The 26,489-nt window shown below is 46.9% G+C and overlaps 1 protein-coding gene across 1 annotated transcript in view; it reads left to right on the top strand.

The window, feature by feature from the left end:
* The first annotated feature begins 1,047 nt into the window (after nucleotides 1-1,047).
* LOC138293744 (glutathione S-transferase P 1-like) overlaps nucleotides 1,048-26,489 on the top strand; it is a 49,303-nt gene continuing 23,861 nt past the window's right edge. Inside the window, exons 1-3 of the mRNA XM_069233081.1 lie at nucleotides 1,048-1,174; nucleotides 12,462-12,497; nucleotides 26,202-26,314. Of these exons, the coding sequence (XP_069089182.1) occupies nucleotide 1,174; nucleotides 12,462-12,497; nucleotides 26,202-26,314 (150 nt within the window). The 5' untranslated portion in view covers nucleotides 1,048-1,173. The remainder of the gene's footprint in view (nucleotides 1,175-12,461; nucleotides 12,498-26,201; nucleotides 26,315-26,489) is intronic.

Raw genomic sequence — 26,489 nt, forward strand, 5'->3', positions numbered from 1 at the left:
TAGCTATAGAGGTGTGCTCCAAATAGCTGTGGCTCTACCCGTACGATTTTCTCCACCATGACCCTGAGCTCCTCCTCAGAAAACCTGGGGTGTCTTTGGCGTGCATGGGGTGGTGTAGGTGATGTGTGGGGTGGTGTATGTGGTGATGAGTGTGGTGATGTGTAATGGTGTGGGGTGTTTTGTGCGTGGATGTTGTGTGGGTGATGGTGTTGTGTGCCTCTGTGTGGTGGGGTTGTCTATTGCTGTGGTCTCTCTGTCGCCTTCGTCTCTATTTTTGGGTTGTAGGGGTTTGTGGGTGATGTGGGTGTGTGTTTTATATTGTGTTGGGTCTGTGGGAGTGGTGTTTGTATGTGTTTCAGGTGTGTGTATTTTGAATTGTCTAATGTGGCGGTGTTTTGGAGATGTGTGTGTATTTTGAGCGTGGCGGTGTGTACCGCCAATGGAATACCGCGGTTGAAAGACCGCTGCATGGATTCGTGGGTTGTAATAGCATGGGCGTGGTTCTGTTGGCGTGACGGTGGAGGATTTGTTTTCGCCAGTTTATCACTGACCTTTGGTGTGGCGGAGTTGTGTGGGTGTCTGAATTTCGGCGGAATCCGAGATGTGGGCTATAATAGCTGTGGTGGTTTTCCACGGCCGCGGCGGTGTATTGGCGGTCTTCTGCACGGTGGTAAGTGGCTTTTACCGCCAATGTTGTAATGACCCCCAGAGTCTAGGCTCTGTACTGCACCCACTCTCTCTGTCTCTCTCCCTCCCTCTCCTCCTGGCTGTTTCCCTCCTTCTTCCTCCCTCTCTCAATGACTCAGCTCCCAGCACAGATAAAGTCTGCCACAGAATCTAGGCGCTGAACTCCACTCTCTCTCTCTCTCCTAGTACCTCCCTCTCTCTCTTCCTCTCCCTCCCTCTCTCTTCCAGCCCCCCTCGCTTTCTCTCTCCTGTGACCTACCTATCTCTCTACTCCTCCCTCCCTCTCACTCTCTCTCTGTCCCTCCCTCCCTCCCTCCCTCTTTTTCCATCTCTCTCCCTCTCCCTCTCTCTCGCCCCTCCCTCTCTCTCTCCGTGACTCAGCTCCCAGCACAGATAAAGTCTGGCTCAGAGTCTAGGCGCTGCACTCCTCTCTGAGACTGCAGGGGTTGGACGGGTCGGAGAGCCGCTGCTCAACGGGGGACCACAAGTAAGTGACCGACCCTTGCATTGGCGGGGGGGGCGGGGCTCCTGCACGGTATAGTACTGACACAGCTGGGAGTTTACTGTGGAGACTAGTACAGAACTAATGGAGAAATTATCAAACAAAGAAACCATTTCAAATAGGATTGTTTGCATTAGTCCTAAATAATTATTGAGGCAAACTAAACATAAGTGCAATGTTAAAGATGCATTGGCAAAGTCTGGAGGTCTCACCTTTTGGTCTCTTCTCTGCAGAAATATCGGTTTTGCAACTGCTTTTTTTTTAATGATGCTACTCAACATCGACAAAAAATGTGACTATCAGCATCGGCAAAAAAAGAAGGGTGATGATACATACGCTTCATGCATCATCCATGCGTGTGTTGCATCATGGTTGTACCGCAGCCACCACATGATGATCGGAACACATACATGAACACACGAAGACATGCATACTACATGACAGCGCTCATTTTTTAGGGTCGAGCGCACACGCTTTCTGGCCTCTGTTGAATCTCTCTGGGCTTTAAACCACACCCATGCCACGTCAGTCACTTCCATTGGTTCCTGGGCTTGCCTTTTAAAATTCGCTTGATTTCATGGTGAAAGGCACGCATACGTCATGCCTTTTCCAGTGTTTATCCCGCCTCCAGCGCACCGGCCAACTACTGAAAACTTAGGAGGCTCCATGTTTTCAGCCTGGCTTATGGACTACTTTATCTTTTTATTTTCCAGGCAGCGCGATTGCGCTCGCTTTCTTCTTTCAATTTATGTGGCAAGGAAAGTCCGGTTATTTTAGTAGTCTGTCTCCCTTTTTTGGTATTTCCCATCCTCTTATGTATTTTTTTTTAAGACGTTCTTTCTCCAGTGGTTTCAGCTTCTCCCCCCTTTATTTCTGCATCTCTTCCCTTCCTTCCATCCTGCCTACCTTTGTTTCTGTATCATTCCTTCTGCTTTTTCTGGTCTGCTTTTTTCCCACTTTTCTCCCCCACTTTTGTCTCTGCGTCCGTCCCTTTGTTATCCCATCCACTTCTGATTTTTTTTCTCTCTTTTGTTACTGCCCCTCCAGCCCTTTCTGTATCAACAAACATCTATTAAATATTTGCTTTCATCTGCCTCCTTTCTCTGGCACCTCAAACTCTGCGGGCCGTATTTATACTCTGGTTGCGCCGAATTTGCGTCGTTTTTTTCGACGCAAATTCGACGCTAAACTAACGCAAACTAACGCCATATTTATACTATGGCGTTAGACGCTTCGGGCGCCAAAGTGCCCGGAGTGTGCGTCATTTTTTAGCGTGAACCTCTTCCTTGCGTTAATGATATGCAAGGGAGGCGTTCCCGTCTTAAAAAATGACTCCCAGGCCTTTACGTGGTATTTATACTCCCGGGCAAAAGAGACGCCCGGGAGTGGGCGTGGCCAAAAACGGCGCATTTGCGCCGCTTTTTAACGCCTGGGTCAGGGATGGCGTTAAGGGACAAGTGGGCTCAAAATGAGCCCAGAGTGCCCTCCCCTGCCCCCAGGGACCCCCCCTGCCACCCTTGCCCACCCCAGGAGGACACCCAAGGACGGAGGGACCCATCCCATGGACATTAAGGTAAGTTCAGGTAAGTATTTTTTTTTTTAATTTTTGTGGCATAGGGGGGCCTAATTTGTGCCCCCCTACATGCCACTATGCCCAATGACCATGCCCAGGGGACATAAGTCCCCTGGGCATGGCCATTGGGCAAGGGGGCATGACTCCTATCTTTACAATGATAGGAGTCATGTTGATGGGGGATGGGCGTCGGAAAAAAATGGCGCAAGTCGGGTTAAGACGATTTTTTAGCGTCAACCGGACTTGCGCCATTTTAAGACGCCCTAACGTCATTTTTTCCCAACGCCGGAGCTGCCTGGTCTACGTGGTTTTTTTCCACGCACACCAGGCAGCGCCGGTCTGATTGCGCCGTCTAACGCCATTCCATAAATACGGCGCCCGCATGGCGCTTCAGAATGGCGTTAGACGGCGCAAAAATTTTTGACGCTAAACTGCGTTAGCGCAGTTTAGCGTCAAAAAGTATAAATATGGGCCTGCATCTCTGGCCCTTTATCACCGCCATCTGCCTCTTGTTCTCCAAACATTGTTTTGTATCCTTCTTTCTATTTAGATATTTTGTCATTTTTCGTGTTTGCCCATTTTTACTAGATCCATGACGTTTTTTCCGTTCTCATCTTTGACTCTGTGCTCTGATTTGGCTTTTGTACCGTCTGTCTCTCCCACAACCATCCTAATGATTTGGACACAAACTTTGGAAGCAATTAGGCCAGTACCCATTATAATGTTTGTAATTTAATTTTAATATTACAGAAGCTATTTTGGAGTAAATTCAGAGCAGTGAAAACCTTTTATCAGGTTCAAAGAATTCCTTATCTCATCCGATACCACACAAATTAATTATTGTTTTCTAATTGGCGTGCCAGGAGACCTTTGCTAATAAGGGCTTTGTGTTTTTGATGTTTGGTGATGATGCTGAATCAATGTTCTATAGTCTGGAGTCTGCCCAGTCAATCACTCCTGGCAGCCATCAGTCTCACGGTGTCAGATTGAGTTAGCTCTAGATGTGATGTGCTAAAGATCTTGGCTTCTCTTCAGAGCTTGACAATGTATTCAAATAGCAGCAAGAAAATAGTGCATGAGCTCGTACAGGCTCGGCGCAGAAAGAACGGGACAACGCTTCAAAGCGGAATAATACAATTGTGCTGCAGCTGGACTCCTCTGCAGCGTGGCTTTGGCGCATTCAGGCCCATATTTAGTCCGGGGATATTGCTCTGAACAATGTGGGGGCACCTTGGCTAGTACCAGGGTGCCCTCACACTAAGTAACTTTGCACCCAACCTTCACCAAGTGAGGGTTAGACATATAGGTGACTTATAAGTTACTTAAGTGCAGTGTAAAATGGCTGTGAAATAACGTGGATGTTATTTCACTCAGGCTGCAGTGGCAGGCCGGTGTAAGAATTGTCAGAGCTCCATATGGGTGGTAAAAGAAATGCTGCAGCGTAAAGGGGTCCCCTGGAACCTCAATACCGTGGGTACCTAGGTACCATATACTAGGGAATTATAAGGGTGTTCCAGTGTGCCAATCAGAATTGGTAAAATTAGTCACTAGCCTGCAGTGACAATTTTAGAAAGCAGAGAGAGCATAAACACTGAGGTTCTGGTTAGCAGAGCCTCAGTGATACAGTTAGGCATCACACAGGGAACACATATAGGCCACAAACCTATGAGCACTGGGGTCCTGGCTAGCAGGGTCCCAGTGACACATAACAAACACACTGACAACATAGGGTTTTCACTATGAGCACTGGGCCCTGGCTAGCAGGATCCCAGTGAGACAGTGAAAACACCCTGACATACACTCACAAACAGGCCAAAAGTGAGGGTAACAAGGCTAGAAGGAGGCCACCTTCCTACAGCTTGGTCGAGAAGTTAGGCTAATCTTGGAGACGTGCAAAGCATTTGTTGTACTCAAAGCATCAATCTTGCAACTCACACACTCAAAGGGTGGGTTGCAGTGGTGACAATGTTGACAACCAAGAGGGGTATCTTTCAGCCCAAGTGAGGAGATCTCAATGCGCATTTATTTCACCTCTTGGCTCAACTTGAGCAAAGGTAGGGTAAGATGTGAACATAAGCGTGCCGTCTTTTCTTCTTGAGATTGCCTTCTAAAAGTCCTCAAGTCATACCCTCCAGAGTCAGAGGGTGGTGGATGTATGGGCATTTTTCCACTGCTCCTAAATGTTCTATATGTTTCTCCCTTTGATGGTGGTGCTGGTGGTTCTCTGTTCTTTGCAGTCCTGTGGCTGTCATTGTAGTTCGAGTAATGCCTTTGTTGACATCTGGGGGGCTAATTTTGGTTTCACTTTTATGTCTTTTAGCTTACCACACTCACCTCTTCCGCCGAATGTGGGAGAAGTGGTATTTCCATTCTATGTTCTTCCCATGGGTTCCATGGTCTCTTAGTGAGTGGTTATGCAGCAGAGGTGAAAGTGGGCTAGTAGCCATAGAAGCCATGGAAGCATTGGAGTGGCTGTAATGAGCCACCCGCCTCCATGTTGGAGCGCCGGAGGACGGCTGCAGGAAGAAAGATGGCGAAGGGCTGAGGATGCTGCAGACGCACCCCCCACCCCTCTCTCCTCCGCCCTCCATGTCTTCTTAGCAGCCAAGCTGTGGAGCTGCCACTGAGCAGTTAGAGCCTCTGAACCACCCCCAGGACCTCCTAAGGGGCTGTAACGCCATATCAGATGTGAGCGGCCATCCTTACCTGTTTCCCGACTGGCTGTTGGTTTTCTCTTCTCTGTCCGCGCTGTGAACACCGGCATCTCTCCGATGATGATGCTCACTGACCGCCAGCCTCTTGGCACCTTCACTTGCAACAGCTGAGACTGCTCCAGGGTTGCACTGCGCTCCTGCCTTCTTAGGAGCCCGGCTAGCTCAGTGTGTGTGGGCCCCTGGCTATCAGCCTCTGCTCTTCAATTGCTGATGGCAGCTTAGGCTGGAGTGGGGTACCACTTGGCCCTATGAGGGTCTTACTGCCTGATGATCACAAGGCGGGCTACCATGGGTTGGAGGACAATAGCGCCACAGCACTGCAGTGCGGCAGCACTTTAGCAGGCCCTCGGTATCGGTGGTGTTGATCCCCACTTATTTCTCTCTTCTCTTGGGCTTGCCTAGGGAACCGTGCCTTGTTGATCCTCATTGATGTTTTGACTGCTGGTCCCTGCTTCCTAAGTGTAGGCGGCAGCAGGGGGCTGGAGCAAAGCAGAGTACTTGCAATATCACAGCACTAAAGCGGGCTCTCATTCGCTGAAAGTTGCTGTTCACTGGGGGGCTTTTTTTGCTGCGAGTGAAGCCCCCAATGGCCAGATTGCTCAGTTGAAGTGTGTATTTCATATCCCTGCTCTCATGTCTACCCTCCTGCTGCCTGGCTATGACCTTCTCTATACCTCTATACATTTACCTGCTAGTCTTGCTTGTGTTTGGTTGCTGGGGCAGTCTTCATGGCCCCTTCGAATCCCACAAGGATGGTCGTAAGCTGGGGTGGACGCAACACGCATGCCCCCTGGGCAGGACATTCCAGAGGGGCAGCTTCGGCTGTGCATACAGTTGGAAGCTCAGTGCCTCACCACAGTAGTGGCACTATAAGATTGGCAGACTTGTGCTTGATTTTTCCACTAACTGCCCAGCCTCAGCAGTCTCTGCGAGTACTGTCACTGCTGGGACCCCTTTTACTCTGGCGATTCCCACTGTCTATGACGCTTTGGATTTTACCTCCCCAGTCGCAATCCAGGTAGTTAACACTGTAATAGAGGGGGACTGGACAGGTCTATCCTCATCGCCTCCTGTGGCGCTCAGGGCCCCGAACCTGCCTCCCTAGGCAGTAAGGCATCCCAGTTGGCTATCATACGAGACTCAGCAGTAGCTACTGATCATGTGGGCCGTACACTCTGGGGCCTTCTCTCAGGATCTTGTGGGGCCATCAGATATGCTGGAGACCAGGATGCCTATAGTTCCTTCTGGAGGTGGACTGGCCATCCTCTAAGTAATGTTGATGTGGCTGCCACTGGTGGCGATTTCGGCCCTCACGTAATTAGCACCCCACTATTCCCACTCCTATCTAGATCAATTTGAGGAAGGTGTTGGGCACTAAAGGGGTGACATTTACTATTCTTCCTTCAATCTACACCTATTTGGGGAAGGTGTTGGATTTGCTTGTAATGGTGGAGAAATATCCCTGCTATCGTTGCGCTATTGACGTCCATTGCCCTAGTAGTTGTATCTTCAATTTGATTGGTTAGCTGCCAACTCTTCTGCATTTTGTTGACCATGCCAGGTGCTTCCCACCATGCTGGCTCTCTTCATAGAGCTTCTGCTGGAAAGCTTTCCTCCCTGCGATCAGCTCTGGGAGAAATAAGTCTCTAAGCCCTTGCTTAGCTCTAATAAACTGGTCTCATGATGCTTGCCTAGCCGTTGGGTGGATTGGCTTTGAAGCTTCGCTCCTTGTGATCTCAACTGCAGCTTGAAGACTCCTCGGCATGTTATGGTTCGAGGCCCTAGCTTGATTGGCCTTATAAGATATCGACTGTCCCCTGGATACGGCGTTATCTGACTACTTCACCTCAGTGCAGCTACCCCGGGTTTCCTGCATCCAGGAAAGTGTTTTGTGGAGGAAAATAGTTACAGGGGAAATAGCTGTCACCCTTGAAAGCATGGCAAATGCTAATGCCAGTGGAAGTGATGCCATACCCACCAAAGTTTATAAGGTTTTTGAGGCAGAATTACCCCCTTTTTTAACAATATATCATATAAAGGAACCTGTGTCCATTCAAAAGACTTTCAAAGAGTCTGTGGTATTGAGCTTCCTGAAAAAAGATAGGAATCCATTAGACCCTAATTCCTACCGCCCGTAAACCTGCTTAATCTGGATTATAAATTATTTATGAAAGTCTGGACTGACCAACTTGCACCTTGTGCCCACCAGATAATCCATCAGGACCAGCATGGCTGCCAATACCCATTGTCTGATTCAAGCTACTGACTATTTTATAACTAACAAAGAAAAGGCAGCAATACTAATGACTAACACAGAAAAACCAATCCATCTCGTCAACTGGCGGGCACTCTTGTTTAACCTGGGAAAATCTGGATTTCCATCTCCATTTGTCACTTTGCTTAAAGAACTTTTCAATGGATCATAATTAACTCCAAAGAGGCTGGGGCTGTAAGGATAAAGCGGGGTACCCCGCTGGGGTGTCCTCTGTCCCCACTGCTTTTTGTATTTTTATAGAGACCCTTGCGGTTAGGATTCATGCCAACCCTTTGATTTTGCCTCTTAGGGCTGGGATGGCGAAGATCACGTTGTTTGCCGATGACACAATTTTATATGTGAAGGCTGAGAGGGTAAACATTCAGAATGCCACTGACGAAATCACCTGCTTTATGCAAATAGGCGGATACAAAGTTAACCAAGCAATAACTGACCCTCTTTTGTTTAATGCAGCTCGTTCCACACTTCCCGCCAGCCTGCAGATGTTTTCAAATCACCCTATTAGATACTTAGGAATTTTTGTGTCAAACAACTGCTCTCCTATACCTTCAATAGTACTGTCGATGATATTTTTGATGTCCCAATATTCTTGACATGATATTTGCGTATTATGATATTGTTTCCGATATTCTGTCCAAACACCCTTAGTCTAATGAGTGCCCACTTGTTGCAGCTCCCCAGGTCACAGGATAGGTCCCGGGACAGACCTGGGCTTCTGTGCATGCACTAGATAAGAGTGAAGCTAGGGCCAAAAATCGATAGGCAGTTGTAGGAAGTTGGCTCTGTATGCACTATTTCAAAGTAAGGAATAGTATGCACAGAGTCCAAGGGTTCCCCTTAGAGGTAAGATAGTGGTAAAAAGAGATAATTCTAATGCTCTATTTTTGTGGTAGTGTGGTCGAGCAGTAGGCTTATCAGAGGGTAGTGCTAAGCATTTGTTGTACACCCACAGGCAATAAATGAGGAACACACACTCAAAGACAATTCCAGGCCTATAGGTTTGTGTATAGAAAAATATATTTTCTTAGTTTATTTTAAGAACCACAGGTTCAAGATTTACAAGTAATGCTTTAAATGAAAGGTACTTCACTTAGGAACTTTAAGAACTTTGAATTAGCAAAATACCATATACAGTTTTCACATAAATGACACATAGCTATTTTAAAACTAGACACACTGCAATTTTCAACAGTTCCTGGGGGAGGTAAGTGTTTGTTAGTTTTTGCAGGTAAGTAAACCACCTACAAGGTTCAAGTTTGGGTCCAAGGTAGCCCACCGTTGGGGGTTCAGGGCAACCCCAAAGTTACCACACCAGCAGCTCAGGGCCGGTCAGGTGCAGAGGTCAAAGTGGTGCCAAAAACGCATAGGCTTCAATTGAGAAGGGGGTGCCCCGGTTCCAGTCTGCCACGTGTGTTGGTTCAAAGTTGCTTCTTTGTTGCAAAGTTGCAGTCTTGGGTGAACAGAGCCGCTGTCCTCTGGAGTTCTTGGTCCTTCTAGAGCAGGGCAGTCCTCTGAGGCTTCAGAGGTCGCTGGTCCCTGTGGAACGCGTCGCTGGAGCAGTGTCTTTAGAAGTGGGGAGACAGGCCAAAGCAGTTTGTGTCTCCGTCTTCTCTGCAGGTTTTCAGTTCAGCTGTCCTTTTCTTCTTAGGTTGCAGGAATCTAGTTTCCTAGGTTCTGGGGAGCCCCTAAATACTGAAATTAGGGGGGTGTTTAGGTCTGGGAGGGCAGTAGGCAATGGCTACTGTCCTTGAGGGTGGCTACACCCTCTTTGTGCCTCCTCCCTGACGGGAGGGGGGCACATTCCTATCCCTATTGGGGGAATCCTCCATCTGCAAGATAGAGGATTTCTAAAAGTCAGAGTCACCTCAGCTCAGGGCACCTTAGGGGCTGTCCAGACTGGCCAGTGACTCCTCCTTGTTTTTCTCATTATCTCCTCCGGCCTTGCCGCCAAAAGTGGGGCCGTGGCCAGAGGGGGTGGGCAACTCCACTAGCTGGAGTGCCCTGGGTGCTGTAACAAAGGGGGTGAGCCTTTGAGGCTCACCGCCAGGTGTTACAGTTCCTGCAGGGGGAGGTGATAAGCATCTCCACCCAGTACAGGCTGTTACTAGCCACAGAGTGACAAAGACACTCTCCCCATGTGGCCAGCAACATGTCTGGTGTTGTGGCAGGCTGCTAAAACCAGTCAGCCTACACGGGTAGTCGGTTAAGGTTTCAGGGGGCACCTCTAAGGTGCCCTCTGGGGTGTATGTTACAATAAAATGTACACTGGCATCAGTGTGCATTTATTGTGCTGAGAAGTTTGATACCAAACTTCACAGTTTTCAGTGTAGCTATTATGGTGCTGTGGAGTTCGTGCATGACAGACTCCCAGACCATATACTCTTATGGCTACCCTGCACTTACAATGTCTAAGGTTTTGCTTAGACACTGTAGGGGCATAGTGCTCATGCACTTATGCCCTCACCTATGGTATAGTGCACCCTGCCTTAGGGCTGTAAGGCCTGCTAGAGGGGTGACTTATCTATACCTATAGGCAGTGTGAGGTTGGCATGGCACCCTGAGGGGAGTGCCATGTCGACTTAGTTGTTTTATCCCCCACTAGCACACACAAGCTGGCAAGCAGTGTGTCTGTGCTGAGTGAGGGGTCCCCAGGGTGGCATAAGACATGCTGCAGCCCTTAGAGACCTTCCCTGGCATCAGGGCCCTTGGTACCAGAAGTATCAGTTACAAGGGACTTACCTGGATGCCAGGGTGTGCCAATTGTGGAAACAAAAGTACAGGTTAGGGAAAGAACACTGGTGCTGGGGCCTGGTTAACAGGCCTCAGCACACTTTCAAATCATAACTTAGCATCAGCAAAGACAAAATGTCAGGGGGCAACCATGCCAAGGAGGCATTTCCTTACAGCAGTATACCAGATGTACAAAGTCAGGAGCCAGGGCAGGAGAAGGCAACTGTGCACCATGCAGAGACATTACCATCCCAACTGGGTGTCTGTGAGTCCTTGGAAGGTCTAGCTACCGGCAGCATTAGCTCTCTGACACACGTATTGTCAATGCTTCTCTGAACATGCCAGAGAGGGGTCTTCAGTGGAGTATTTGTCACTATCTGGTATAGGCTGTTAGGTTAATATTCCTCTTCCTAGGGAGTGCTTCCATGCAGAACATGAGGAGCTTTCTCCAGGAGCAGCATCTGGCAGGTACTACTAGGTGAATGCAACAACCATCTTGGAAAGAAGGTGTTCCCTACTGCAGTGCTACAGATCATCAGTCTAGGAAATTAAATCAGTTTACTGAACACATAGGATAATACATTTGCGAGCAGTGCTGCACCTAATGCAAAGGCTTTACTGTTGTTTATTCCATACTATGTTTTCTATGAGTACATGCGTTCCTAAATGCCATTGTGCAAGGTGCAGCCTGTCTGCAGCTCTTTTTAATATAAAGTTGTTTTTTAACTGTCATTTTCACTAACATAGCTGAGAAGGCGCCTTTATTTTATGTGTGCTTGTGTTAACTTTGATGCATTAACTCTGTTGTCTCACTTTCTCACTGTTCCCCTCTGCCTCACCCCAGTCTCCCAAGCAACTTAACTATAACACACTGTCATTTGTGCTTCCTCTAAGCTCATTCAAAAACTAGACCACTGATCTGGCATGTGAACTCCATTGGCTCACACGAGGAATCCCCTCATCAAAGATGGCTGCTGCATCAATAAGATAAGGCTCCACCATCATAGTTGACAAGCTTTGACTCACGAGCCAATGGCGATCGCCAACCTCGCTGCAATGTTTCTTCTCTTTCCATGATAGCGCATCTCCTTCCGCAGGTGCCCCATGCACTGTGGTTGTGCTCATCCAGGACCAGCAACAGGCTATCAGCCATGTTTAATGTGCCCTCCTCCCTTTCAAGAGTACACCACCTCAGCCAGCTGCACTCCTCAATACAAGAAACATTTTGTCAGCCTGAGGATGATGAGTCACATTGCTTTCCCTGCATCATAACCAGACTTAAGACAATCTAATAGGGAAACTGCTTTATCAGAAGTAAGGATGTTCCAAAAACCTTGCCCCATTCATCCTTCCGTCCAGTCCATCGGTATGCCCCTCCCCTCATCGGCTCTGGGGTCTGTCATTCATCTTCTTGGTCAGTCTCTGCGTCTGATGCCACTTCTCTCTCCCGCTGCTGCCTCCATGCAGCATCCCACCTTGGGCCTGATCCTTGTAACTGGTTACAACCATCAGCCTCTTTCTTCCTTCCATCCATCCCCCATGTGTGCCTGCACCTCCACCCATCCGGGCATGCCTCTGTGCCCATTTCTTGTCTTGCACAGTCTCTCCATCTGACTGACCCACAGATCCATCCTGCTGCTGTCTCCATGTCCCAGAGGCCTGTGCCACATGTCTATCTATCCCTGTCAGCTTCTGCCTCCGAATGCCAAAGCTAGACCTCTTGGCTCTGTCAATGCTTGATGCTCCTGGGGCTCCTTCCCCACTTTAGGCTTTCTTCCATGCTCAGTTTTCACCACAGAGTCACCTTTTCTAAAGCAGAAAAATAGTGAACAGAGGTGGCAAGATGTCCATGTGCGCCCAACGAGACACCTTGAACTGCAGTCAGCGCTGCCTCTATGATGTCTACCAACAAGTATTTCTTGTTATATTTGTTTATATGTGTACATTACATATCCTAATTATCTGTTTTCCTTCTTGCAGTGACACAGTACACCATCACCTACTTCAACATCCGTGGTAAGTGGCAGATCATCTCCTCTTTTAAGTGCACAGGGAAACACTGAGTAAGGTGGACTGAGGAGCACCATGAGCTGCGTGACCTCAGCCTGCGTAAAATGGCCGCTGACACCTTTCTTGGCCCTGAGCTCAAAACAGAGAGTTGATCCTATTTCTCTACTGAGTCTGGAGCAAAGGAATAGTTAGAACCCTCCGGAAGGACCACTTTGTCTAAAGAGAGGTGATGTCATTGACTACCCTCTGTGGCTATGCCACCACCTCCCACCTGTGGCATTGAGTACTACAGCAGCCTTGGACATGACTGCCCTCTATGGCCAACAGCATGTGCTGCAGCAGTGACACAACTTCCCACCTGTGGCATTGAGTACTACAGCAGCCGTGGATGTGACTGCCCTCTGTGGCCAACAGCATGTACTGCAGCAATAACACAACTTCCCACCTGTGGCATTGAGTACTACAGCAGACATGTAATTGACTGCCCTCTGTGCCGACAGCGTATACTGCAGAAATGACACCACCTCCCACCTGTGGCATTGTGTACTACAGCAGCCATATCATTGAGTGCCCTCTGTGGCCAACAGCATGTAGTGCAGCAATGACACCACCTCCCACCTGTGGCATTGAGTACTACAGCAGCGTTGGACACGACTGCCCTCTGTGGCCAACAGCATGTACTGCAGCAACGACACAACTTCCCACCTGTGGCATTGAGTAGTACAGCAGACATGTAAGTGACTGCCCTCTGTGCCGACAGCGTGTACTGCAGCAATGACACCACCTCCCACCTGTGGCATTGTGTACTACAGCAGCCATGTCATTGACTGCCCTCTGTGGCCAACAGCATGTACTGCAGCAATGACACAACTTCCCACCTGTGGCATTGAGTACTACAGCAGACATATAATTGACTGCCCTCTGTTCCGACAGCATGTACTGCAGAAATGACACCACCTCCCACCTGTGGCATTGAGTCCTACAGCTAGCATGTCATTGACTGCCCTCTGTGCCGACAGCATGTAGTGCAGCAATGACACCACCTCCCACCTACGGCATTGAGTACTAAAGCAGCCATGTCATTGACTGCCCTCTGTGCCGACAGCGTGTACTGCAGCTATGACACCACCTCCCACCTGTGGCATTGAGTACTACAGCACCCTTGGACATGACTGCCCTCTGTGCCGACAGCGTGTACTGCAGCAGTGACACCACCTCCCACCTGTGGCATTGAGCACTACAGCAGCTGTGGACGTGACTGCCCTCTGTGGCCAACAGCGTGTACTGCAGCAGTGACACCACCTCCCACCTGCGGCATTGAGTACTACAGCAGACGTGTCATTGGCTGCCCTCTGCGGGACTGAGTACTACAGCACCTGGGTAATTGACTGCCTTCCATGGCCCCATGAGCACTGCAGCTATTTCATGAGCTGCCTTTCCATTCATTTAATGAAGTCTACAGTGATGTCCTACTCTGCCCTCTTTTGTCATTGAGTAGAACTGTAGGTAGGTCAGACCCTCTCACCCATGGGCAGAAGACCAGGTAAGCTCACCATGTTTATGTGGTTCCTAATACTGGTGAATAAGGTGCTTCTAAGTAATTTTGCAAAGCAATAAAAATCAACATCAAGTTGTTTTGTGAATATGAATAGGTGAGTTTGGTGTGCTTGTCTCAGAGTTCCAAGCTCATTTGTGCATCCAAGAGGCATAGGTGTGTATAAACCCCTTACAAAGTCTAGGCTCATGGAGACTATGTATGCATGGCATGTAAATCATTTGCAAGTATGTGTAAGTCTACAGTATTGTGTGTGACTATGTAGTGCAGATTTAGAGCAAAAGAAACCACGAGGACTGTAGAATTCTGCTTAGCTTTTGTGGGAACAGTCTTTGTGTGTGGTATGTTCACTAGAGAGCAGGTATTTAATAACTGACCACCGATTATTGAAAGTCTGTTGATGAGTTTAATCTATCAATCAATCAGAGCCAATCACCTGACAGGGTATCAAGGCGCTTGCATGTTCTGGAGGCTCATTCGAACAGCCAGGTCGTGAGAACCCTTCAGAATTCTGGAAGTGAAGTGATGGATGGTCCAGAGTTGTGACGGGAGGCTGCAGAAAAAAAAAACAGGAGGAAACTCAAGGAGAAATCAGTGAAAATGAAGGAAAAGGATGGTGAAGGAATACAAAAATGGGGGAAAAGCAAGGAGAAGGCAGTGAGAATGAGGGAAAAGCAAGGAGAAGGCAGTGAGAATGAGGGAAAAGCAAGGAGAAGGCAGTTAGAATGAGGGAAAAGCAAGCAGAAGACAAGATCAGGAGCGATGCAGCAGCACAAGGAGAGCTGGACCTGGGAGTTGCATCTTAGCTGGTGTTGTCGTAGTCTTCCTGTGGGCTTAAGGTGAAAGGACTAGCATGCTGTGATGGCATGTGCTGGAATAAGCTTAATAGCCTTGGGTTGAGACATTGCGTGATGTGACGTTATATAATTGGGCGTGATGCCTGAGGGGGGTGGAGTGCGTGCTTGTGATAGGGTGTTGTTGTTAGTCAATGCTTGTTTATTGGCTATGTCCCAAAAGCACAAAAGCATATAGAATTGGCATAAAAATAAAAATAAAAAACGCACTTGAATTAGGTAGTAAGATAATGCGTACTATAGCATGCTGCATAGAGGAACATACATGTGTCAAGTACATTAATACACTTTCAATGGCAACATTAAAAAGTGTAGAGAAAAGAACAGACCAGCAGCCGAGTGCAGTAAAACTAAGGCTCGTCAAACAGCAGAATGAAACTTTATGGTTTATTTCGGGGGTTGTAGACCGAGCTGTGATTTCTTTTGGTCACTTTGGAGTTCTGTGATTGGTGAGTTAGAGACTAGCACAGAGGGGGAGGTAGTTAAGTCCAGTCAGATCTAGTGGAGGTGGGTGGAGGGGCTCCTGAAATTCTTCAGTCACACACCTCTTCCAAGAATACTTCAGCTGGATTCTAGTTTGAAAGCTTTGGGTTCAGTGTGTCTCTTGATTGCAGTGACATTGGACCTCATCTTTGCATCCACTGGAAGGAAGTGATTCACTTCTAGGCTGGAATCCCAGAATCCGTTTATCATGCTGAACATAAGGATATTTGTACTATGTGAGGCTGAACTGGAAGTACGCCTTCCTCACAGGTGTGCATAAGGCAACTGGAGTCATAATGATTTTGAAATATTTTAAACTAGATCCTTGTGACAAGGCCAGAGTTTTGCATTTTCACTCTGATTTCCCTCATGGTGCAAGGAGGCATGTGCTGAGGGTGTGCCAATTACATATTGAGCTGATGAACAGGTGTGTGAGTCCTCAAAAGAATCTGAGCTCAAAGATGCCTTCTTCAGCAGCTGAGTTCATCCACACTGACAGACCGTGGAGATTTATAATCTGATAACCAAGGCTTAGCAATGTTCCATAGCTCATTCCAGGCCTGGAAAACATTTAGAAAGGAAAAAAAGACTTTCCTTTCTAAATGCAGAAACAACCTGCCTTAGCCATTTTAAGAGGTATGCAAAGCATATTAGTGTGCAATGTCATGGATCAGCTTAGCTCTAAAAATTATTTCAAAGGAAGAATCAGTTATTGTACTTTTGTTTACGTTCATACTGCAGGACAGAGAGCGTGTCAAATGGCAGTTTCTCCCATAAATGAGAAATCTTTTCAAATTATGCCTCCACTGAAAGGCCAAATCATATTTGAATGAATATTCCCAGAATATATTTTGATCACAGAACTGCACAGTATGTGTGGAGAGTCTGTAGGTGCAGCAGTTGTAAGGAGATGTGCCCGTATGTGCAGGAGGAGCTCAGTAGGAATACAGTGATCGTAGTAAGCAAGGGTGGGGTTGAACCCACGAAGACCGGAGGGTCCTCAAACAGGTGAACAAGCGCCATGAGGCCCACCTGTAAGACTCGAGAAAGGCCAACAGTTGAATAAGGCCAGGCAGGAGCTGGAGCCCACGGCAAAGCTTGACTCTACTTGAGAGGAGGAACTCAGTGGAGGGTTGAGTAGCTTGAAGAGCCCGAGTGTGAAGGATCCAAGCACCGAACCCCGAGGGGACCTGAGTGGACCTGAGAGGACCTTAGTGTACCTGAGTGAACCCAAGTAGACCTGAGTGGACTGGAGGGCACCTGAGTGGACCTGAGTGGACCTGAGAGGAGCTGAGTGAACCTGAGTGGATCTGAGTGGACTTGAGTGGACTTGAGTGGACCAGAGGGGAACTGAGTGGACCTGAGTGATCCTGAGTGGACCTGAGTGAACCTGAGTGAACCTGAGTCGACCTGAGTGGACTTGAGTGTACTGGAGGGCACCTGAGTCGACCTGAGAGGACCTGAATGGACTGGAGTGGACTGGAGGGGACCTACGTGGACCTGAGTGGACCTGAGTGGACCTGAGAGAACCTGAGTGGATCAGAGGTGACCTTAGTGGACCTGAGAGGAGCTGACTGAACCTGCGTGGATCTGAGAGGACCTGAGTGGACTTGAGTGGACCAGAGGGGAACTGAGTGGACCTGAATGGACCTGAGAGAGGTTGAGTGGACCTGAGAGGACCTCAGTGGACCTGAGATAACCTCAGTGGACCTGAGGGGACCTGAGTGGACCTGATTAGACCTGAGTGGACCCGAAGGGAACTGAGTGGACCTGAGCACAGTGGAAGTAGAAGGGGCAGGTGTGCTGATGCCAGGCCCTGCAGACCATCTGCCTCCTCTCCATTGAGTAGCACGATAAACCCAACCCCAGGGGTTTCTTCCAAGCAGCACGAGTAGTCGTTGTCACCCCAGGAAAGATGATAAAGACATTTACAGTTGATACAGCCAACACAGTAAGGGATTAGTGGTGGGGTAAAGGCTAGGAGTATGCATTGCATTGCAGAGGTCCAGTAGGCATAGGGCCAGCATGCAATAAGACTATATTATTTCACTAGACACTAAAACCAGACTTTGGTGCAATGTATGCATTTGAGATAATTCCATTCCAAAGTGCCTCGGAGCAAAAGCAACCAAAGAACATAGGCCCATATTTATACTTTTTTAGCGCCGTTTTTGCGCCGCTTTTTGACGCAAAAACGGCCCAAACTTACAAAATACAATTGTATTTTGTAAGTTTGGCCACTTTTGCGTCAAAAAGTGGCGCAAATGCGGCGCTAAAAAAAATATACATATGGGCCATAGTGCTTTGTTCAATGCTTTCAGGGAAACTTGAACTGAATGAAGTTAAAAAAGCCTGTGGTCTCATTCCAAAAACAAATAATTTACAAAATCATTAACTTCAGGAAGGACAAGTCCCAACACAGAGGAGATTTTTGTTCCATAGATCACTAATAAATTAAGCACAAATAGTAGTCTGCAATCGGGTATGTTCGGAGCCCCCCCCAGTCCTGCAAGGATACAGGAGACATTGGAATCAAACCAAATCTAGGATCTCAAATGACAGTAGAAATATAGGACATTTTGCAACCCATTTTTAATCAATCAATCAGGATTTATGAAGTGCAGCAAATCACCTGTGAGGGTCTCAGGGCGCTGGCATTGCTAGCTGCTTCGCGGTGGTCTGTTAATTCAAACAGCCATGTCTTGAGTCCTGGAGTGATGCGGCGATCCTGAGGTGCAGGGGAAGCTCGTTCCGAGCTGTGGTCATTAGGTGAGAGTAGGAGGATCCTCTGATGTTGGATCAGCAGATTTGGGAGGTGTCAGCGAGGAAAAGGGAGGTGGATATCAGGTGTCTGGTTGGTTAGTGGAAGGTCACTCATTAGTTTGTTGATGTATGATAACTTGCTGAATGATTCTGATCACTATATTGAATGAGGTCACATCAGCTATATTGAAACATCTCCCAGATAGAGTTTGGACATCCCAAATGTGACACAAGGTCCCATAATATGCCGAACAAAGACAACAAAAGTGCAGAAATTTGAATTCAACCACCTGTTCCACAGAAAGCTACCAAAATGCATCAAACAGGTGGCCTAGGGAGCACAGCCCGTTCCAGCAGCCGAGAGTGGTCACCATTACTAAAGTGCACACAGCTGGACGATAATGGAAGAATGAGTAATTCAAGGCAAACAGGAATTAAGGGAGACATTAATGAAGAAAGCGAAGAAAAAAGGATCTAAAGAAGTGTGCCTGATCTTATTACAAAAAATGGAAGGGAGGACAAAACAATAAAAAAGAAAAGAGGACAATTGATGAAAACGCCTGAGATCGCTGTGCCTGGATAATACCTGTATCAGCAACACAGAAAGGGTAGATCTAATTCTGAACCTAAGTGCCTCATATCATCTTCTCCCACAGACAGCATTGAAAAGAATGACAAGATGTCAAACAAAGAGGCCGATCCCAAGAGACCCTTAGTGAAGGTAGAAACAGAGAAAGGCAGCGCAGGGCCACACTTGGATACCAGGAACGGCAGAGACGCGTATCAGAAGAAACAGATGAACATCTCATTCAGCTGCAAGTCACGCAGAGCCCTGATGACATTAGAGGAAAAAACTATCTGCAGATATAAATCATAAAGGTTACCTACAACTCTAAGAAGAATTCTGGACTGCACAAGGACCACACCTGAACTCATGAATTTAAAAGTAGTGGAGGTATTTGCAGTGTGGGTCCCAGATCCATTCTTAAATCTTTCCAGGTAAAATGGGGTTGGGTAGCCATGAGGCTCCCTCCAGGCCCGAATTTGGCCCTGGGGACCCCATACCCCAGGTCCCAGCCTTAATTGAATAGAGGAGGGGGGTGTGTGGCCCCGCTCCCTGGACCGATCTCGGCCTCGGGGACCCTATCACCTGGGACCCGGCCTTCAATAAATGGAGGAGGAGCATACATGCCAACCCTCCCGATTCAGGCTGGAGACTACCGGTTTCAAGGCTAGTCTCCCTCCAGCCGATTTCTGCATGTAAAAACCCGACTCCTCTGCGGGCTTCAGCTGACAGGGCCCGGTCTTGTGTAACTCACTGCCAGTAACTTACTCCTGCATGTCAGTCCACAGCACTTGCATCACGCTTTCTCTGCATGCCATAGAGCTGTCTCCATGCTCCTGACAGGTAAGGAAAAAAAACGTACACTTGCATATCTAATATCCTACTCTCCAGCACCAGACTTCCAAATCCCATACATAACAGTAACCCAATTCAGACCCTAGTAGAAGTCAATGGGGAAAATACATTCTTCTGACTTTTTTCTACATATCTCCCACTTTTCTCTTCTAAAATGTTGCCCTGTATGGTGGGGGTTTGCACGGCCCCCCACCCGGGCCGATTTTGACCCCTGGGACCTCATCCCTGGTGCCGAGCCATCTGTTCTGGGTGCCTCCCAGAGCAGTCATTGTGTTATGGGACTGCAGGGGGAACTTCAAGGGCCCCTGAGGTCCCAGCCGGTTGCCCGCCTCCTGCGGGTGCCGGCATTGCTTTTGCACACAGGAGCTGCTAAACATGCAGCTCCCTGTCTGTAAAAGCAATTGTTTCATCTGCTTTCCTGGCCGAATCTCTGCGGGCAGGGAAACAGAAGAAACTTCCACTTCCAGCGGGCTGGAGCACTTTAACAGCTCCCGCATGTTGGAGCCAGAGTATTTGCTCTGACTTGGTGGGACCTGTCAAACCTCCCACCAAATCACAACAAACAGCTATGTACCGGGGGTTGGCACCCTGTGACATAGCAGGAGGCAGCCCTAGAAGGGGCGTCGGTCCCTAGGGCCATTATTGACTCCTCAAAGGGGATGCGTGCCCCCCCTCAAACCTTTAATTTATCCCCAGGAGAGTGGTGGTCCCCGGGAGTCCACAATGGACCCCTTCATCATCCTATTTCAGCCCCAGGGAGGTGGTGGTCCCTGGGGCTGCGGGGTGACCGTGAGCTAAGGGGTCAGGGTGTCCCTACACTGCCCCCTTATCTTTTTTTTCATTTTTTCTTCCTAGTTGGAGTGTTGGCAGCCAATCAGATCTCAGCATGAGATTGGGAGTATTGGCAAAGCCTTCGCACCTCTAGATATTTATATTTCTTTTTCTTTTAATATCTCAAAAACTACTGAACCGATTTACACCAAACAACAAATGGGCTTAAAAGCCACTTTCTGGACCAAAAGCTACCTTTCTGCCAAATTTGGTATAAATCCATCCAGCAGTTCGGGCTGTAGTTGTGTTCAAAATTCCTATTGGAATTATAATGGGAAATGCACTTTTTTGACCCTCCCTCCCTTTTTCTCAGCCCAGCTTTACGTATCACTCCAAAATTTCCATGTACAACAAGATTCTCAGGAACACTTAAAAAAATTCTTGAAGATTTGTCAAACGGCGCCAAAGGTATAGCCAAGTCAAAAAAAGTATGGTAACTAGGTCCAAACTATAACAACCTACTGGTGGCCGCTGGTAGGTAATATATGTATAAGTATATTTCAAGTTGGGTCTTGTTGGTTACAGGGATGTTATACTTATGCTCACATTTTAAATGTACCAAACTATAGAAATTCACCTGTTATAGTTAACTATAACTAGCGCTCCCACAATGCACAGTTGTTTATGAATAACTGTACAACAAACGTTGGAATGATAGTAGCAATGATGTTATAAAAGATGTAACGAGAGCTGTATTATTTAATCTATTCGGTCTAAAAATTTAGACCATTAAAAGACAGTATGACAATCATAGATAACAGTAATAAAAACTTGTGGCCGGCATTCGAATAAATACCGTTAGTACATTCCTTGAAGCTAAAACCGGTAGCATAATCAATTTATGGATACAATAAAACAATCATACATGGCAATAGTAAAAACTTGTGTCCATCGTTCAAATAAATACAGTTAATACATTCCATAAAACTGAAGCCGATAACATGGTCGAATTGTGGACTGATACATTTCTTGTCATGTCAATGTAATTTGTAAGATGCCATGGCAATTTAACTGAAAATTAATCTATATGAACTAGTAGGGCCTCAACTTCTCACATGAGGGACCCAATGATCCTAAAATTCCTAAAAACCACACGAGGGTTAAATAAAATTCCCATCAGAGTCAAGATACATGACACTTCTAAGTGTTAAAAAGAGAGAATAGATATATCTAATTAAAATCCCCATCTATAGACAAAAGAATACCTAGCCAACTTAGAGCCCCAGGGCTAAGGTGAACCTATGACGAATGGACCAAGCTTCAGACAGATATTTGGTGACTGAGCTTACTACTAATGTGGATGCATCATATTTGCATATTATGATAGCATTAGCTCGGTCCTGCAGTAGTAAGACTTTACACAGAGGAATGATCCACCTCCCTCTGGGGCTCTTGTATAAGGGGCAGAAAAACAGCACGTGCTCAGTTGTTTCCTTACATTGGTGACAAAATATACATCTGTCGGTCATGGGTTTACTTGATGACCAGCGAGCCGTGAAGCTGTTAATGGGCAAAGTGCCGTATCTTAGCTAGAGAAATAGGGCGCGGGCACGTGCAGGTATAGGAAGGTCCATGAGGTTCTTGGGCCGGGGTTCATGTTTGACTTGCAGAAATTCTACTGTTAACCTGCCCACCCTGTTACGGTGTAAAAGATCTTCGTTGGTTTTCTCCCAATATCTCCCTTTGACGAGTTGCCTAGCGTTAGCAGGGATCAGCTCGGGATACTTCCAGTAGTGAGGGAAACCTAGCTTATCCCAGGCAGATTTCATCTCCTTCAGCCAAAGGATTTTTTTCCCATCCCTGTGAAGATGTTATAAGTTCTCTTACCGCCACCCTGAATGGTTCAAGTTCTTCAGTTTTCCATAGACGGATCCAGTAAGAGAGCAGTCTCAGACCCGCTGTGGCTTTGATGCTGTTTAGTCCTAGGTCGAGTCTGAGAGGGGTCATTGGTGTACCCTTCCCTAACCTGGATACGTGTCTAAGGAAATGATTTTCTTTAGTTTGTAAGATGTCCAATTTTCTGGGAGAACCCCAAAGTTCCGCTCCATACAGGGCCGCCGCATGGATTTGGACTTTCTAGATCTCGGAGATTGGATATAAGGGGGGGGCCTGCTGCAGTTCTAGCCTTACGTACTAATGCCCCACCTCTTTGGCTTATAATGAGTGCCCCTTTGCCAATAGCAGCCTCCCAACTGCCTGTGTACTTTAGCCTGATGCCTAAATAATCAAACTCTGCAACTCTTTCCAGCGGAATTGAATTCATTGTTATTCTTGCACGAAGTCTTTTTCTTGAGGCACTGTATATCATAAGTTTTGTTTTCTTAGCATTGACATCCAACACGTAGTCTCTGCAGAAAACACAGAATTGGTTGACCAAATTTTTTATTCCCATCGGTGATTTAGCTAGCAGGATGGTGTCGTCCGCATATAGCAGACGCAGTATTTTCTTTCCGGACAGTTTGGGCGAATCATTTGTGCAATTCTCTAAATATTGGATACAATTATTTATGTATAGAAGAAAGAGGGTGGGGCTAGGACACAACTCTGTCTGACTCCTCTTTTGATAGCTACAGGGTCTGTCAATTCGCCATCCTTACCACACCTAATTTGTGCGTAGGTATTCTTGTGCAGTAGAACAATGAGCTTCAGGAGGCCTATTGGAATGCCCATATTGGATAGTGTCGACCATAACAAGTTCCTGGGGACCAAGTCAAATGCGGCTCTGAGGTCAATGAAAACCACATACAGATTTCCCCCCACAGGTCCACATTCTTCCATTTGATTGCCAGGAACCTCAGGGCTTAGTCTATGGTGATGACTGCAGGTCTGAACCCTGCCTGTAGATAAGATATGGCTTCAGACTCTGAAATCCATTCGTCAAGATGGAACAAAAGTTGCTTTGCATACATTTTTTGGGAGTTGTCAAGTAGACATATCGGGCGGTAATTGGCAGGATCACTAGGACTGCCTTTTTTGAAGATGGGAACTATCTCGGCCCCTTTCCAGGAGGGTGGAACAGGAGCTCCTGCTACAACTGCATTACAGATTAAGTTTAAGTAAGGGGCCCATATGTCAGGTCTTGTCTTATATAGGTCGCCCAGGATCTTATCAGGACCCGGGGCCTTTCCCCAATTCAATGAAATTATTGCAGCTCTAGTTTCAGCTAGAGTGAATTGGTTCGGGGTGGCCCCTTGGATTGAGCTATCGTCAGGGGTCCTAAAGATAGCTTCGGATGGCCCTTCATATAGTCGACCAAAGTGCTCAGCCCACGCTGCAGGGAGGATTGAGGTACCGGGCGGGGAGGATGAATCTCTACTGTCATCTGCTATCAAATTCCAAACCCTAGAAATATCGTTTGCTTTTGCAGTCTCCAGGATAGCTACCCATCTGGCCTCCTCCCAGCTCCTGCGTGCCCTAGAACTTTCCTGTTTATAATCCTTCCTTGCTTTTCTTATAAGTTCTACATGACCCTCTTTCAGTGTTCTCAATAGCTTATGCTGGGCTTCCCTGCTGGGCTTCCCCGTGTTGCTAAACCACCTTGCACTGCACTTTTTCCTAGGTTTACTAATGATCTCTTTTGTGAGAAAGTACTTTAAAGAGTTGAACAGTTCAGTGTGAGCTGCTAATAGCCCGTCACCGTCCTCTAAGTGTAAAAGCATGCGCTCCATTTGGTCTGCTAATAAGTTGTATATTAATGAAAGGGAATCAGAGGAGGTAATAACAGACTCCCATTTGACATTACGTCTATTATTTGTCAGGGAGAGCTGTTGTGCATATGCCTTAGGGTGGGGAACTTCAAGCGAAGGCAGCAGACCCCTAATCGATAAAATCAGTGGGTCATGGTCACTCTCTTTGTGTTCTTGCACCCTCATGTCAGACATATGGCCCCACAGTCGAATGTCAAGTAAAATATAATCAATCTGGCTCCTGTGAGCTCCACGCCTAAAGGTGAAGTGCAAATTGGTATCTGAGCGGGAGCGACCATTACAAGCTCGAAGACCATGTGTTAATGTAATATCAGCAACTTGATGCGCTATTCTATTTAATCTGGGTCTTTTATTTGACACTAACTGGGGGATGCCCCAATAGGCGTCCTCTTCTTTATATAGCTCTTGGATCAGAGTGTAGGGCTCGAAGGTAACATTAAAGTCCCCTGCTATTAAGATGAAATGGGATGAAATGTTGTTATGGAGAAAGCTATCCAATATGGTCAGGGCATCAGAATCATAGTGACTGCCCACACTCCTGTTATAGATATTAATTATTAATAGAGGTCTCTCCTTGAGGGTCGATACTAGCAAGGCCTGTAAGTCAGGGCAGCCCATATCTACGACTTCAACCTTGCACCTGAGAGAGCTGCTTAGCCATATAAGTAGCCCTCCTGATGGTCTCCCAGAGGACACCTTGCGCGCTGCAACCCAGTCGCTTTTAAAGCCTAGTCTATATTTGGGCCCCAGCGTCCATGTTTCTTGGAATAGACAAATCTGATGTTCGTCTATAAATTGGCCCCATCCTGGGATTTACATTTTGCTCTCCAGCCCTGCATGTTCCAGCTAAGAACAATATCAAATGCGTCTGTTTTAGCTTGCCAATCTTCACTCGGGGTTGCTCACTGGGAGGGGGGATACAGCTAGAAAGCTTAGTGTCCCACGTGATCGTACCTTGACCCTTTTCTTTCTTACCCTGTAGATTATTCACCCCACTAGGTACAAGACCAGTCATATTCATGTCTGATAACTTGACAGAAGAAATAAACCCAGGATTGCAGGGAACGCTTGTCGCGAGGGATCCCCCCTCCTCACTGGCTACGAATGTGATATTCTTACTAATTCCCGGATTGCAGGAATCTGTCAGAGTGAATGGTATGGATGAAGTAAATCCACTAGGAACTGGGTAGACGTAATATCTGGAGTGATTTGCAGTGCATGGCAAGTGTGACCCATAGATTCCTTAGAGCACAAGTTATAGTTACTTGAAATAACTCTAACTATAACAGCTGAATTTCTATGGTTTTGTAGTTTTAAAATGTGAGCCTAACTATACCACCCCTTTAACCTTTGTTTTTTTAGTGGATATTTAGTGGATATGAGTATATATATATATACTCATATCCACTAAAAAAACAAAGGTTAAAGGGGTGGTATATATATATATATATATATATATATATATATATATATATATATATATATATATATATACATACACAATATACTATGCTTGCAGACATGGAGAATTACAACAGAAAATGTGATGGTAAAATATACACACGAGAATGTAGTGAGCAGTTTCTTTCAACATATATAACAATCACTTTAATGTAAATCAGATTGAAAAGGAGCTGTGGCTCAGCATGCGCTATAACTTACAGAGACATTCTCTTTCCTGTAATCAACTATGTACAGAAAATAAACACATTGTCATACATCTCTCCTTTCTGCTCATCACTGTTCCTTTTCGAAAATTAGATCATAAGGTTAAAAAGCAGGTTCTTGTTTTCTATGTTACACTGCAGCTGCAATGGTGCTCCGTGACCTCCCTGTATCTTGGCAGCTGGTTCTGGCAGGAGGCATTATGAGTCGCTACTCAAATGTAAAGAAGCATTACTGTTGAGCAAGTGAAGTATTTTGTTATCGCAGGTGACTATAGCAGTCACATCTTGAGTGTTATAAGGAAACTGGAGGGTGGGATTCAGACTCCCATGTGTTATATGGCTCTATAGTGCAGCTGGTATGTATCCCCACATGCAATATCTTGTAACATGTTTGGAAACTCCTAACCCTCCTCTGTCTTCTTCCCTGTAGGCCGCACAGGGGCCATGCGGTACCTGCTGGCAGACCAGGGCTGTGAGTGGAAGGAGGACAAAGTGTGCTCTCAAGACTGGAATGATGGAAAGGTTGAGCTCAAGAAGACAGCGGTGAGTATTTATGAAGAAGGATTTGGTTCCTATCACGCCTCTCGCTACGGTGAGTCTTCGTCGTAAGCTGAGCCAGTGTCCAGCACCTCTGACAGGTCCATCAGTATCTTCCTTTCCAGCTGTTAAGTGTCCGCTCACTCTAAGGTGTCACCAAGGAGATCCAGAGGAAATGTGT

This window comes from Pleurodeles waltl, chromosome 4_2, assembly GCF_031143425.1.
Source record: "Pleurodeles waltl isolate 20211129_DDA chromosome 4_2, aPleWal1.hap1.20221129, whole genome shotgun sequence".
NCBI classification, from domain to species: Eukaryota; Metazoa; Chordata; class Amphibia; order Caudata; family Salamandridae; genus Pleurodeles; species Pleurodeles waltl.